The 14610-nt window shown below is 32.8% G+C and overlaps 1 protein-coding gene and 1 long non-coding RNA gene across 2 annotated transcripts; both read right to left on the minus strand.

The window, feature by feature from the left end:
- On the minus strand, positions 697 to 12078 carry LOC18587105. The gene is made up of 15 exons (XM_018128713.1): positions 11986 to 12078; positions 11790 to 11885; positions 11640 to 11682; positions 11292 to 11363; positions 4215 to 4286; positions 3899 to 3978; positions 3713 to 3786; positions 3194 to 3285; positions 2955 to 3077; positions 2813 to 2866; positions 1984 to 2034; positions 1720 to 1799; positions 1188 to 1261; positions 1008 to 1099; positions 697 to 918 (listed from the first exon to the last, which is right to left on the minus strand). The coding sequence occupies exons 2-15, from the start codon at positions 11877 to 11879 to the stop codon at positions 863 to 865; spliced, it is 1053 nt and encodes a 350-aa protein (XP_017984202.1). The 5' UTR covers positions 11880 to 11885; positions 11986 to 12078; the 3' UTR covers positions 697 to 862.
- LOC108663571 lies at positions 8321 to 10631 on the minus strand. The gene is made up of 6 exons (XR_001929678.1): positions 10460 to 10631; positions 10318 to 10371; positions 9493 to 9543; positions 9173 to 9338; positions 8763 to 8836; positions 8321 to 8674 (listed from the first exon to the last, which is right to left on the minus strand). It is a non-coding gene; the product is annotated as an uncharacterized LOC108663571 (long non-coding RNA).

Below are 14610 nucleotides of genomic sequence, written 5' to 3' on the forward strand. Positions count from 1 at the left end.
CCATTCATGATAGCCTTCCAAATTACTTTATCATGCAAACTTTCACGCAGGGTATGCTGCCTTAAATGACTCCATAAACTCGTCCACTGCTGAAATTCCCAACCAAATAGTTGTCGTTGCAATTCAATTTTCCAGTGCCACCTATGATCAACCCGCTCCCTAAACTCTTGTACAATTTGCCTTTCTTGTTTACAGCTAGTGCAGAAAGTCGCGGGAAGTCATTTTATAAAATTAATTAATTTTCCATTGCCGATTGCAACTTATTTATTTAAATTAATTCAAGGTTTAGGAAATTAATTACATAATTAAACTAATTATAAAGAATCGTGTATTATTAATTAATCAATTAATTAAATTAGAAATTTATGGTTTTTTTAAATTAGTTAAATTAATTAAGATTTTATAAATTAATTAAAAATTTTAACTAATCAAGTGAAAAAAAAATGTTTTGTTAATAAGCAATTAATTAAATTAGTGACTCACTATTCACACTACCTTAAGTGATCAAAAAAGATAATTTACACATGCTAATATTGTCTATAAATATACACAAGAAATCTCTCAAGTCTTAATGATAATACAATTAAGGTCGTTCTTGATGTAGTAAGAGTGCAAGAGATGATAATAAGATGTGAAATCTTGGCTAGAAATATCTAATACGATATAACTATTTTATATAACATTCAAATACAGTCTTGAAAACCTTTGGGACACTTTCTTGATAGCCTCCCACTAAATTAGTAACTTCAAAAGACATTCCCATTAAATACAAGTAGTTCCAAGTCCAATACTAATACGTAACATGAAAATGATTACACGACATTCTTGGTCACTTTCATCAACTTGCAAGATAGCCTAAGTCCTAATCAAGGGCTATGATATAACTTAGTGGCTCCACAAACTCAACTTCTCCCAACCCTAAAAAAATACGGCATAAAAAAACAAACTTTAACACATAGGTATTTTGTCCCAGGGGAAAATCAATAAGATAGGATAGAGGAACCAACCAGCAACTCTATCGGCCTCTTCCTTGGTCATGCGAGCTTTAAACAGATCCGGAGTATGATATACATAAATAGAACGAATTCCAGACTGGTCACTGTTGCAGAAAGCACAACATTTCAATATAGCATGTAATTCAATCTATCATTTGAATAAAGTCAAGCCAAAGCAACACTTCTGCATACCAATTAAGCACGTCTAGCAGCAAAGCTACCTGATCATCCTTTGTTTTCTCATCTAACAAGCATACTTTGTACCACTGCCATTCCATAATGTACAGCAATGAGGCTCCTGTCAATAATATGCTCTTTGAAACATGAGAAATGAACGCAGATGATGTGACCATCCACATTATGCATAAATGGTATAACCTCAACAAACTACACCTTAATAAATATAACCAACGAGAACCTATTAAAAGCTCCAGATGAAACTCATATATCAGTCAGTTAAAGCTTTGATATGCATTCTTTTACTACTTGAAGAATGAATCTTTTCACAAATTGTTTACTGATGCAAAGAATTTCTCACAAACAGTGAATAATATTTGACAACCCAATCCTAAATAGTGAAAGCCAATTTTCCATTGCCACGTTGAGAGAATTGCAGGAAGAGGCAGGGAAGAGCATAATCACTTTCTAAGAGTAGAAATAAGAAGGCAACTCAACATCACTACATACACCTCACAAATTAAAGTAACAAAAAGATATAACAAACCCTTTTCCCAAACTCATCAAAACCATAATAACCCTCGTATGTGTCATCGGAACCACTGTAATCTCTGCTCCATTCATCCTCTGTAAATGCAATTATTAAAAAAAAAAAGAACAAAGGAGAGAACCATCAATCAATGATAAGACAACACAAACTTAAGTTCCAAAAATGTAAGAGATAAAACTACCAAAAACCACAAACACATAAGCAACAGAGAAAGGAAAACAAAAAAATCCATAGTTTTATAACATGAGTGTAAAGTGATACCTGAGAAGTCTTCTTCTTCGGAATCCTCTATTTTAGCCTCCTGCTCCAAATCTGTTTACAGTGAGTGAAAGAGTAAGACTTCAAAATGAAAATCACAAGACTCTAAAGAGTTATACCCAATCACTCAATCAACTCTTAAGACTTCCCACTTTAACAACCCTTAGAAACACAGTATCCACCTAATCTTACAATGAAAACATTAAAAATTAGTTCATTATCAAAAGAGAAAAGTGGCTTTACACTGCAGACCATGATTTCACTGTAGCACCTAAAGCTAATAAATCAAGGTCTGAAGACAAATAAAAGTTTGGCTACTTAAGTGAGCAAAATGAAGAAAACAAATTCATCAAGCCACACCTGTTAGTTTGGGATTAAGGCTTAATTGAGCAATGGAGCAGACCAAAGACTAACAAATGCTGGGCTACATGAACTTCCACATCTTATGAATACCCCCATCAAAAGTGCACATATACCAGTAAATAATATAGCTTCCAATCCTAAGATTATTTGCACCTCAACTGTAATGTGTGACAATAATGTTTACCAATGAGACATCAAATATCCATCATTGTAACTTTCTTTTCAAACCAGCCTCTTGGTCATTGTCGGTTTTTTCTTAAAAGCCAACTCGATTACTTTTCTTTTCTCACATTTCTTATTGTCAATGCATATCCCTCTCTTATGCACACACACCAACAATCCCCCGTTAACAGACACAAATTACCAAAGGATTCTAAAACATGAGCAATGAAACATTTCAATACCACACCTAGTAGAATGCAAGATTAATACGACATATCCAAATAATTCAACATCATGTGAGGCATACCTTCATTATACCTCCATTTCTCTTTGTTTTGTCTCCGCTCTGAGAGTATGCTGCCTGCCACAAGCATAATATAGATCTCATGTTTTCAACAAACAGCATATAGGATAAATAGAAGGGCAAAACAACTGTAGATAAAGCATACCTAGGCTACGCTTTTGTTTCTTTGATTTTGGTCTAGCCTCAAAAATTCCAGACTTGGTTCGTTTTGCAGACTGCACATTGTCACTCATTGGAACCAATCCAACATACGCAACTTCTTCCAACGCTAAAACCAAAACAGAAAAGAAAAGGGGGTGGGGGGGAGGGAGTCAACTTTAAACGCAAAGGTTCTTTTTCCTGGGGGAAAACTGAAAAGAGAGGGAGCAAAGTGAGGGAACTAACCACGGACTTTTTGAGCCTCAGCATATGTCATGTAAGCTTCAAACAAACGGATACTATGGTATCGATAAATAGAAGGGAGTTCAAACTTATCACTGTTGAAGAAAACATAAAATTGTATCATTCATCTAATAGCAAATAACTCATCCATAATCATAAAAGGAGTAAATTCCACTTACACCTCTTTTGGTTTCAACTTTTTCCACATTGCACCCTATAATTTGATTTTTCTCAATCAGTGCCCTCTTATTAAGTTATTGCTCCGACGAGGGATTATCTTGCTAATTTCGCTTGATAAAATTACCAAATACCCTCAATTCAAACTTAACCTCTTAGAGTATTTTTGTAATTTTACGAGGGAAATTAAGGATGTAACCCCTTAGAAAATAAAACTTATCCACATGGTGCTAATTAAGAAAAAAATTACAGTATTATATGGAAAAAAGTTAAAAGCACAGAGAGTATATGTGGAGTTTACCCATCATGAAACTAGAGTCAAGTGAAAGAAAGACTTGCGCTTACCATTTAAGTGCGTCTAGCAGCAAAGCTACCTGCTCATCACGGTAATGCATCTCTGAGAACCTTACCTTGTACCACTGGTTGCATAAAGTGGAGCAATGAAGTTCAAGAACCAGTTTCCAAAGAACAGAACAAACTACTTACACTTGAAAAAACTGAAAGCAACAAAAAGAATCATATAAAACATACCCTTTTTCTATTCCTATATAGAGAAAGATTAGTCCCATAACTGTTTGAGGAACCACAGGAGTCCTTGCTGATATTATCTACTGTTAAAGCATAAAACAATATTGATGTAAAAAAGAAATCAATGAAAATTAATACACACATCAGGTTCCAAAATAGTTAAGACAGGTAGCAAAAAATAAGTAAAGAAAGGGTAAAATCAAATGAAAACCTAACCTAAAAAATACTGCCTCCTAGTCTGTTACATTTTTTAGTCCATCTTATTCATTCCTTACTAAATAGCCAAAAAGAAAAGAGGATTATAGAACTTAAGGAATACCTTTGTTTTTAACATCTTCTCCTTCACCGATTTTCTCTTCAGGTTGCATCACCAAGGAGGACTCCAGCTCAACTGCATTCCATATGTGAAAGCAATTTCAATTAATTGAACAAACTAAGACAGCAAAAGAAAAAAAAAACAACGAAATGAAATTAGATGACAAAAAAGTCTGTTACATTGTTTAGGGGCTTTGGTTCCCAAAAAGTCTGTTACACGCATTAAGAAAAGAGGATGATTATATAATTAGAGGAATACCTTTGTCTTTTCTATCTTCCCCTTCCCCGATTTTCTCTTCAGGCTGCACCATCAACTGCATTTCATATGTCAAAGAAATTTCAATTAATGGAACAAACAAAGGCAGGAAACGAATAGAAATTATATGACGATTCCAAGTTTTTGATTTTGGGGGTTTCGGTTGCAAGCAAGAACAACAACAAGATGCTTTGAAATTAACAATAATTGAAACCCACCATCATTATATTATGCATGCGATGCAATGCAATCCTACGATAAACAAAATTTAAAAAATCAAATCAAATCAAATCAAATCCATAATCAGATGATAATGATTTGAAAGTTAAAAAGAATTAAGGACAATTTCGAAACCGTAGGGAAGGCTGAGGAGCGAAACCTGACGATGAGACGGAGAAAGAACTGCTTGCATGGTAACGAAAGTTTCGCTTCCCCACGAACCACGGCTGTTGTGTTGCTTTTTTTTTTTTTTATAATGGCCCTTGTCACCTTGTAAACATGGTGTGCTATTTTATTTAATTTTTTATTATTTTGGTAATCATGCATTTATGACGTAAATTAATTGGGTTAACCAATAACAGGGTTAATTTGGTGATCTAAATATATAATATTAATTTAATTACAAATATTATAAATTACAAGATCGGAGAATGTATAATGAATCTCATGTTAGTAAAAGTTGAATGCGCATTGAGTTTATAAATAAGAAACTTCCTTCACTTTATAAATATGCTTTTTAGGTTAAAATTTTATTTTAATTGACCATGCATATTATTGACTATGCATGGATTTTCAATAAAAGAAAATTGACATAATATCTAAAATAATACTTAAACTATTTAAAACAATTTAAATAAGTTTTTATACTTTTGTTACATTTAATTAAGCTTTTATATTTTTATTTTAAATTAAATAAATTTTTGTATTTTATTTTGAGTCGAATAAGCGTCTATGACTAATGATTGACTTAGACAAATATCATTTGTTATTATATGCCATGTATGTTGACTTGACATACTAATATTTTATAATTGATGATGACATGACATGTTAAGGTATCATAATTGATAATAACATGACATACTAATTTAGTATAATAATATGATTTTGTGATATTTTTCACCCTCCACATTAATGTATGTAAATATAAAATGACAAATGACAATTTAAGTAATAGCAATTAGTCAACCAGTAGTTATAAAGGCTTATTTAACTTAAAATAAAAATATAAAAACTTAATTGAACGTAATAAAAAAAAACTTATTTGAATGTTCTTAAATAGTTTATGGACTTATTTAAACAGTATACTATTAATATATAATTTTTTAAAGTTGTTGAAAAAATGCATTATAGAAAACACCCTTTAATATATATCTTATCTTATTATATAAAATTATAATCTTGTTATAAAGTAACGACCAGAATAAAGAATATAAAGGTTGAAAAGCCTTCCTCAATGAGGTCAATAGCAATACAAAGATTTATTACCAAATAAATCAGGAAACCCAATAAACAATCAATCCCAATGTGAAGACAAAATGAAAGAAAAAAAAAAGAAGAAAAAATGTTCGAACTTTGCTGAAGAAAAATAAAGTGTTTAAAAAAAGAACAAAATGTTTAATAAAAGAAAAGTTTGAAGTGAAGAAGAGGGTGTTATTTTGAGAATGAAGTTGAAGCTTTATATAGGTCCTATAATGATTATGTGTTTAAGGTGATTTGAGCCACATTACATCTTGTATCCTACATTAACCCTAGCTGTACATTATAAGTCAATTAAAGTCCTAAGGATCCTTGATTAAATATTAGTCTATATTAGTGGAGAGAGAGATGAAAACTAAACATATGAAACTCTAGTACTAATTTAAACTTTGTACGAGCATAAATTTATTCGGACGACATGATATTCTTGGTAAAAAGATTGCACACATACACGGAAATCCATTTGAAGATGAGTTTGCATTTGAATTGAAACGTGAACTTGAATGATATTTATGTTATGCTTTGAATTGAGAATAGGGGATAACTTATGAAGAACTGAAAAGGAGATAATTGATTTGGTGCAAACTGCTTCTAGTTAGTTATGTTTTTTAATTTATGTTATTTCTTTTTATTTTATGTTTTGCTCGAGAACTAATAAAATATTAAGTTTAGGGTGTGATAACCCTATTACATAAAGTTATTTTGTCATATTTTAAATACTTAAGTAGCTAAGTTATTGAGACTTTGGGTTCGAAATTAAGTATTTTAGTTGCTTTTTTATTTAAGTTCAAACACATGTTGAGTAGTTTAGTTTAAATTATTTTAATTTAATTTTATTTAAATTGCTTTGAAATTAAGTTTAGTTATTTCAGATATATTTTATTGCTTTTGTAGGAAATTTGATGAAAAAACTTTATTTGATGATAATCCGTGCGCGTATGGTGATAACTTTATTCGTACATGTTGTAGTATTTCGAGCATAACTTTCATTCCAGAAATCCAATGGATATAATTCTTTAGTCATTGGACAGATAAGAGATAGGGATACAACTTTCATGTTTACTATGTTTCCAGATCGGATCAGCAAAAGCTAAAAATCGTGTCGCAAGAAGCTAGACTGCAGCAAATTCTGCACAAAGCAGCATAAAGAAGCAAGGCCGCGGCCTTGAGGAAAGCAAGGTTGCAGTGCCCTGATGCTGCAAAGTCCCACACTAGGACTAGGGAGCACGGCACCACAGTGCCAAAGAGGTAGGGCCGCAGCGCTCGGAGGAGCAAAGCCACGGCACCCGAGGAGCAAGGTTGTAGCACCCGGTTCCAAAATCCAAGCTTTCCTTTTCTGAATTTTAGCAGAATTAGGTCTTTTGGAGGCTATAAAAGAGACTTTCAGAGCAATTAAAGGAGAGGTTTTTACTAGGTTTTCTCTTAAGACAAGTGGCTACAGAACAACCAAGAAAGCAAGAAAGATTGGCAAGATTGGAGATTAAAGATTGAAAATTTGATAAATCTTTAGTTTTGTGTTCTTCTCTTTTATTCTTAGTTTTTTTTTAATTGTTACAAGGGTTCATTTTCTTTGGATTATATTTTGATTTTTCAGCATAAACTAATTTTTTTTATCTAGAATTGAAATTGAACTCAACATGTAATTTGAATATTTTATCTCTCTTTTGCTTATTTTCAATGAAATATCAATTGTTTATTCTAATTCTGTATTTAATGTTTTTAATTGCTTGATCACTAATTAAATTAATCTAGTAACCTAAATGTAACTTGACGAAAGAAATTTAATATAGGCCGTGAATGGAATAGAATGTCTGCTACCCTTATGGCTCAACGATGATGCGTTTATATTCTCAATTTCTTTATACTCTTTTCATTATTATTAAAAAAATTTTCCTTTTTATGAGATTTTTTCCTTTCTGTGGGATTAATAGTTGCATATATAACATTCACTATGCCTTATGATTTTACTAATACATTTCATAAGCTAACTCGTGACTATAATGTGTGCCTACTCAAATATAATTGATCCTTTTGAACTGGCTTGCGTGGAAGCATCCACCCGAGTGCCGCTCAGATCATAATGTACTTGAGATAGAGAGCATAATCCCTAACACACAGACGTACACATTCTCTATTTGAAGGATTTGTTATAAGGTTTATATGATAATCCAATTAATGCCAGTTCTTGATGTAGAAGAGGTGCAAGAGATCATAACAAGATTTGCAAAACTTGGCTACGAGTATCTACATTGAAGATTTACGACCAAGACAAAGGTATTCTTTGCTGGAGGAGATTCGGTTTAAGTGCTTAAAAAAATGTAAGCACTCAAAGATACGAATAAGGAGAATAAAACTCTATGTTGTCCAAATAATTTAGGTTAAAATGCAAACTTTATAGATAACCTTCAGTATATATTCAATGCTATGAATATTAGTTAGTACTAAAATTTGAGACATTCTTGGTCACTTTCATCAACTCGCAAGACAGCCTAGGTCCTAATTAAGGAATATGGCGTAGCTACGTGGCTCCACGAACTCAACTTCTCCGGACCCTCAAAAAATATGGGGAAAAAACAAACTTTAACCCTGGTATTTTGTCCAAGGGGAAAGTCAAGAAGATAGGGCAGAGGAACCAACCAGCAACGCCATCGGCCTCTTCCTAGGTCATGCGAGCTTTAAACAGATCAGGAGTATGATACTTATAAATAGAGTGAATTTCGGACTGGTCACTGCTGCAGAAAGCACAACATTTCAATATAGCATACAATTCAATCTATCATTTAAATAAAGGCAAGCAAAGAAAGACTTTTTGCATACCATTTAAGCACGTCTAGCAGCAAAGCTACCTGATCATCCTCTGTTTTGTCATCTACCAAGCATACTTTGTACCACTGCCATTCCATAACATACAGTAATGAGGCTAATGTCAATAACATGCTCTTTGAAAACATGAGGAATGAAAGTGAATGATGTGACAATTTGCATTATGCATAAATGGTACAAACTCAACAAACTACACCTTAATCAATAAATATAACCAATAAGAACCTATTAAAAGTTCGAAATGAAGCTCATATATCATTTGGTTAAAGCGTTGATATGCATTCTTTTATTACTTGAGCAATGAATCTTTTCACAAATTGTTTACGGATCCTAAATAGTGAAAGCCAGTTTTCCATTGCCAAGTTGAGAGAATTGCAGGAAAAGGTCGGGAAGAGCAAAATCACCTTTTAAAAGTAGAAACAAGAAGACAACTTGACATCACTATTTACACCTCACAAATTCAAAGCAACAAAGAGATATAACAAATCCTTTTCCCAAACTCATCAAACCAATAATAACTCTCGTATCTGTCATCAGAGGAACCACTGTAATCACTGATGCATCCATCCACTGTAAACGGAATTTTTTTTAAAAAAAAGAACCAAGAAAATTAAGTTCCAAAATTGTAAGAGGTAAAAACCACCAAAAACCACAAACACATAAGCAACATAGAAAGGGGAACAAAAGAAATCAATAATCTTATAACATGAGTGGAAAGTGCTACCTAACAAGTCTTCCTCTTCTGAATCCTCTATTTTAGCCTCCTGCTCCAAATCTGTTTACAGTGAGTGAAAGTGAGACTTCAAAAAGAAAATCACAAGACTCTAAAGAGTTATACTAAATAACTCAATCAACTCTATGAACTCCCACTTTAACCGCCTTAAGAAACACAGTATCCACCTAATCTTACAATGAAAACATTAAAAATTAGTTCATTTTCAAAAAAGAAAAGTTGCTTTATGCGGCAGGCCATGATTTCACTGTAGCATCTAAAGCTAATAAATCATGGTTCGAAGCCACAAATCAAGAGTTTGGCCCAAAAAGAGTTTGGCTACTTAAGTGAGCAGAATGAAGAAAACAAATTCATCTAGCCAAACCAATTAGTTTGGGATTAAAGCTTAATTGAGCAATTGAGCAGACCAAAAACTAATAAATGCTGGGTCACAGGAACTTCCACATCATATGAATACCCCAAATGAGAGTGCACAAATACCAGTAAATAAGGTAGCTTCCAACCGTAAGATTATTTGCACCTCCACTGTAATGTGTGATGATAATGTTGACCAAGGAGACATCAAATATCCCTAAATGTAACCATCAGTGTAACTTTCTTTTCAAACCAGCCTCTTGGTCATTGTCATCGTTCTCTTAAAAGCCAACTTGACTACTTTTCATTTCTCTCATTTCTTATTGTCAATGCATATCCCTCTCTCATGCACACACTCCAAGGGTTCCAAAACATGAGCAATCAAACATTTCAATATCACACCTAGTAGAATGCAAGATTAATACAAAATATCCAAATAATTCAATGTCATGTCAGGCATACCTTCATTATACCTCCATTTCTCTTTGTTCTGTCTCCGCTCCGAGAGTATGCTCCCTGCCACAAGCATAATATATATCTCACATTTTCAACAAACAGCATACAAGATAAACCGAAGGGCAAAACAACTGTAGATAAAGCATACCTAGCCTAAGCTTTTGTTTCTTCAATTTTGGTCTAGCCTCAAAAATTCCAGACTTGGTTCGTTTTGCAGACTGCACATCGTCACTCGGTGGAACAATCTCAACATACCCAACTTCTTCCAACGCTTAAAACCAAAAGCAAAAAAATGAGGGGTGTCAACTTTAATGCAGAGGTTCTTTTTGAAGGAAATTATCGACGTAACCCCTCTGTAAATAAAACTTATCCACAAGGAGCTAATTGAGGAAAAAAAAATCACAAAGTGCCATATGGGTATATATGGAGTTTACCCATCCTAAAACTAGAGTCAAGCGAAAGAAAGACATGCACTTACCATTTAAGCACGTCTAGCAGTAAAGCTACCTGCTCATCACGGTCCTTAATCTCTGACAAGCTTACCCTGTACCACTGTGGTTGTATAAGATGCAGCAATGAAGTGTCAACAACTAGTTTCAAAAGAGTAGAACAAACTACGTACACTTGAAAAACTGAAAGCAACAAAAAGAATCATATAAAACATACCCTTTTTTAGTCCTATAAAGAGAAAGATTAATCCCATAAGTGTTTGAGAAACAACCGGAGTCTTAGCTGATATTATCTTCTGTTAAAGCATAAAACAATATCAATTAAAAAAATCAATGAAAATTAGTACACAAATTAAGTTCCAAAATAGTTAAGACAGGCAGTGATAAATAAGTAAAAGAAAGGGTACAATCAAATAGAAATCCTAAAAAAAAAAAATACGACCTCCTAGTCTGTTACAGTTTTTAGTCTATCTTATTCATTCCTTACTAAATAGACACAAAGAAAAGAGGATTATATAATTTAAGGAATACCTTTGTTTTTTACATCTTCTCCTTCACCGGTTCTCTCTGCAGGTTGCATCACCAGGGTGGACTCAGGCTCAACTGCATTTCATATTTCAAGGAAATTTCAATTAATTGAAGAAATTATATGACAATTCGAAGGTTTTGATTTTTGGGGTCTCAGTTCCAAAAAGCTTTCCAGAATAGCTAAGATAGGCAGTGATTAATAAGTTAAAAAAAAAAGAAAATGGTAAAATCAAATAGAAATCCAAGCCAAAGAAATACTGCCTCCCAGTTCATTCCATTTATTATTTAGTCCATCCTTTCCTTACTAAATAGCAAAAAGAAAAGATAAAATTTATATAATTTGAGGAATACCTTTGTCTTCTTTATCTTCCCCTTCCCCGATTTTCTCCTCAGGCTGCATCATCAAGATGGACTCTTAACTTAACTGCATTTCATAAATCAAAGAAATTTCAATATAACTCAACTAAGGCAACAAAAGAAAAGAAATTATCTGACGATTACAAGTTTTCGATTTTGGGGGTTTCGGTTCCGAGCAGGAACAACAACAAGATGATTTGAATATAATTGAACCCACCACCATATATTATGCATGCAATCCTACGATCAACATAATTTCAAAAAAATAAAATAAAATCCATCAGAAATCAGATGCTAATAAGTTGAATGTTAAAAAGAATTTAGGACAAATTCGAAATACATAGGAATGGCTGAGGACGAGAGGGAGAAGGAACTGCTTGCATGGGAGTGAAGTCTCGCTTCTCCGCGAACCACGGCTGTTGCGTTTCTTTTTCTTTTTGTAACGGCCCTTGTGACCTTGTCAACATGGTGTGCGATTTTAGTTTATTATAAACAAATTTCAAATAAATTTGCACAAGGACAAAACTATCTTCTTGAACAATTTTTGGATTTTTATCCATAATAATAATTAAATAATAGGATTAATTTTTTTTTATATATAAGGGAATAAAATATGTAAACAAACTACATTTCAGGTCATCAAACATTCAAAATATTTGTAAATAGAAACGAAATTAATAATACTAATTGATGAAAAATCAAATACTTATAACTCTAAATGTAAATTATCATTACCTGTAATTAGCCAATTGATACACTGACTAATAAACATGAGATATTGTGCACTCCCAACTTGTTGAAGAAGCTAACTTATACAATGAGCAGATGAGCATTTGGATTCAAAGAGGAACTCGGATTGGTTAAGTTTTTAATAACTAGCAATGAATCCGATTCCACCTGAATTTTTTTGAAGTCCCTTTTCCAACATAGATGTAAACCCCAGTATAGCACCCAAAGCTCTGCTTTTAGGGAAAAAAAACACCAATTTTATATGTGAATCCCAATATCCAATTTTCATATTCATCTTAATCATGCCCTTCCTCGATTTTCTCCTCCTAAGGCTGCGTCATCATCAAGATGAACTCTGAGTCAATTGCATTTCATTTCCAGTCAATTTTGTTTCTTTATAATGAAATCATCATGAGAGTTTTCTCTAACTCTCGTAAATCGCTGCAATTTGAATTGACCACTCTCTGCACGTTGATACTACACATTGTGAGTTGATCAAAGCAAAGAAAAGGAAGTTGAGGATGAGAAAAAAGGGAATTCCAGTGTCCAACGTTTGAAACCATGCCTTAAGAGAAAATTTTGAAGTCCTGAGTGCTTCTTGAAATATGGGTTTTTTTTAGAGGAATGCAAGTGATACAGAAAAATATTGATCATTGTTGTTTAGATGTATTATTATTTTGATCATTCAATCAAAATAATTTGCTGTCATATGGATATGGTAACATGATAGAGTAGCTTTGGCAGAGATCATCCATTTAGTATTTTAAGTGATCATCCACGTCAATTACTCTATCATGTAACAATGTACACGTCACACTAAATAAATTTACAAAAAAAAAAAAAATTGTTGTTACTTAGAAATGATAACATGATAAAGTAGCTTTACCTAGATTGTAAGGTAAAAGAATGATTATCATTTTAAAGATTGAGTGCAAGAGATCATAATACAATTACGGTCGTTCTTGATGTAGTAAGAGTGCAAGAGATGATAATAAGATGTGAAATCTTGGCTAGAAATATCTACTACGATATAACTATTTTATATAACATTCAAATACTTTCTTGAAAACCTTTGGGACACTTTCTTCATAACCTCCTACTAAATTAGTAACTTCAAAAGACATTCCCATTAAATACAAATAGTCCAAGTCTAATACTAATACGTAACATGAAACTGATTACACGACATTCTTGGTCACTTTCATCAACTTGCAAGATAGCCTAAGTCCTAATCAAGGGCTATGATATAACTTAGTGGCTCCACGAACTCAACTACGTGGAAAAGGGTCCACGAGTTGATTATTTATGATTACCTACTCGAGAGTGATATCTCTTTAGGTTTTCAAATACGTATTCTTTCGCACAGGTTTTTCTGTAACTCCCTTATTTATATGATGGTTTTGTGTTTAATACCTCGAGTATGAGTTTGTTTATATGCTTGTCTATAATCATTGACATTGCTTGATTTTACGGGAGTGTGCATGTTTATGTTAGTTCGATTTTGAGTAAAGGACATTAAATAATTTTGACAGTAGAAATCTTTTAATTGCATTGGTTTTAATATATTACTTGAAATGGTTACTTTGCATCACAATTCTTTAGTATGTATGTAAGGCACAAATGTTCCATCTGAGTTTAAATTGTTTATTTATACATATGATTTTAATATTCAAAATTTCTATCCCTGGCTTGTTTTCCATCTATGCCTTGCTCACAGAGCCGATAATCACTGAATCTGTGAGACTTACCCCCCTTATCTTCCCCTTTTTGCAGATAAGTGATCAGTTCGTGTCTATTGCCTCAACACATTTTGACTTTTTGCGACGTAGGTAATGACATCTCTTAGACTTCCACTCGAGTCACTTCGTTGCATAGAGGTCATGTTTGTGTAGGATGGTTAGTTGTATAAAAAAAAAATTAGTTTATCAGAATTGTATCACCGAACAACCTTGATGTCGTGTAATGGATTCTAAGTGTGATGTTTGAATGTATTTTGAAATTTGTTAGATTTGGATATTGATATCTTATTGTCAATTTTAATTGAAGTTTCTTATTCAGTTTAAGTAAACAATCATATCTATACAAGTCGGTAAAATTTTTAATAGTCGTCATAAAGGGAAACGTTATAAGGAAATCCGAGTCGATTATTATATGTATTAAAATGTTTGATTTAGTTAACAAGAATCTCAACTAAGGCTTGTTCTAGATTTGGCGGGTTCTCTCGCAAGTCTCAAAC

This window comes from Theobroma cacao, chromosome 10 (assembly GCF_000208745.1).
Source record: "Theobroma cacao cultivar B97-61/B2 chromosome 10, Criollo_cocoa_genome_V2, whole genome shotgun sequence".
Lineage (NCBI taxonomy): Eukaryota > Viridiplantae > Streptophyta > Magnoliopsida > Malvales > Malvaceae > Theobroma > Theobroma cacao.

What these genes read in the sequence shown, in the direction of transcription:
- LOC18587105 (XM_018128713.1), bottom strand. Translation starts at nt 11,879, where the DNA reads ATGCATAATATATGGTGGTGGGTTCAATTATATTCAAATCATCTTGTT. An exon ending in CGAAGAAGAAGACTTCTCAG is followed by an intron (nt 1,800 to 1,983) that starts GTATCACTTTAC and finishes TTGCATTTACAG; the next exon opens with AGGATGAATGGAGCAGAGAT. An exon ending in TTGATGAGTTTGGGAAAAGG is followed by an intron (nt 1,262 to 1,719) that starts GTTTGTTATATC and finishes ATGGAATGGCAG; the next exon opens with TGGTACAAAGTATGCTTGTT.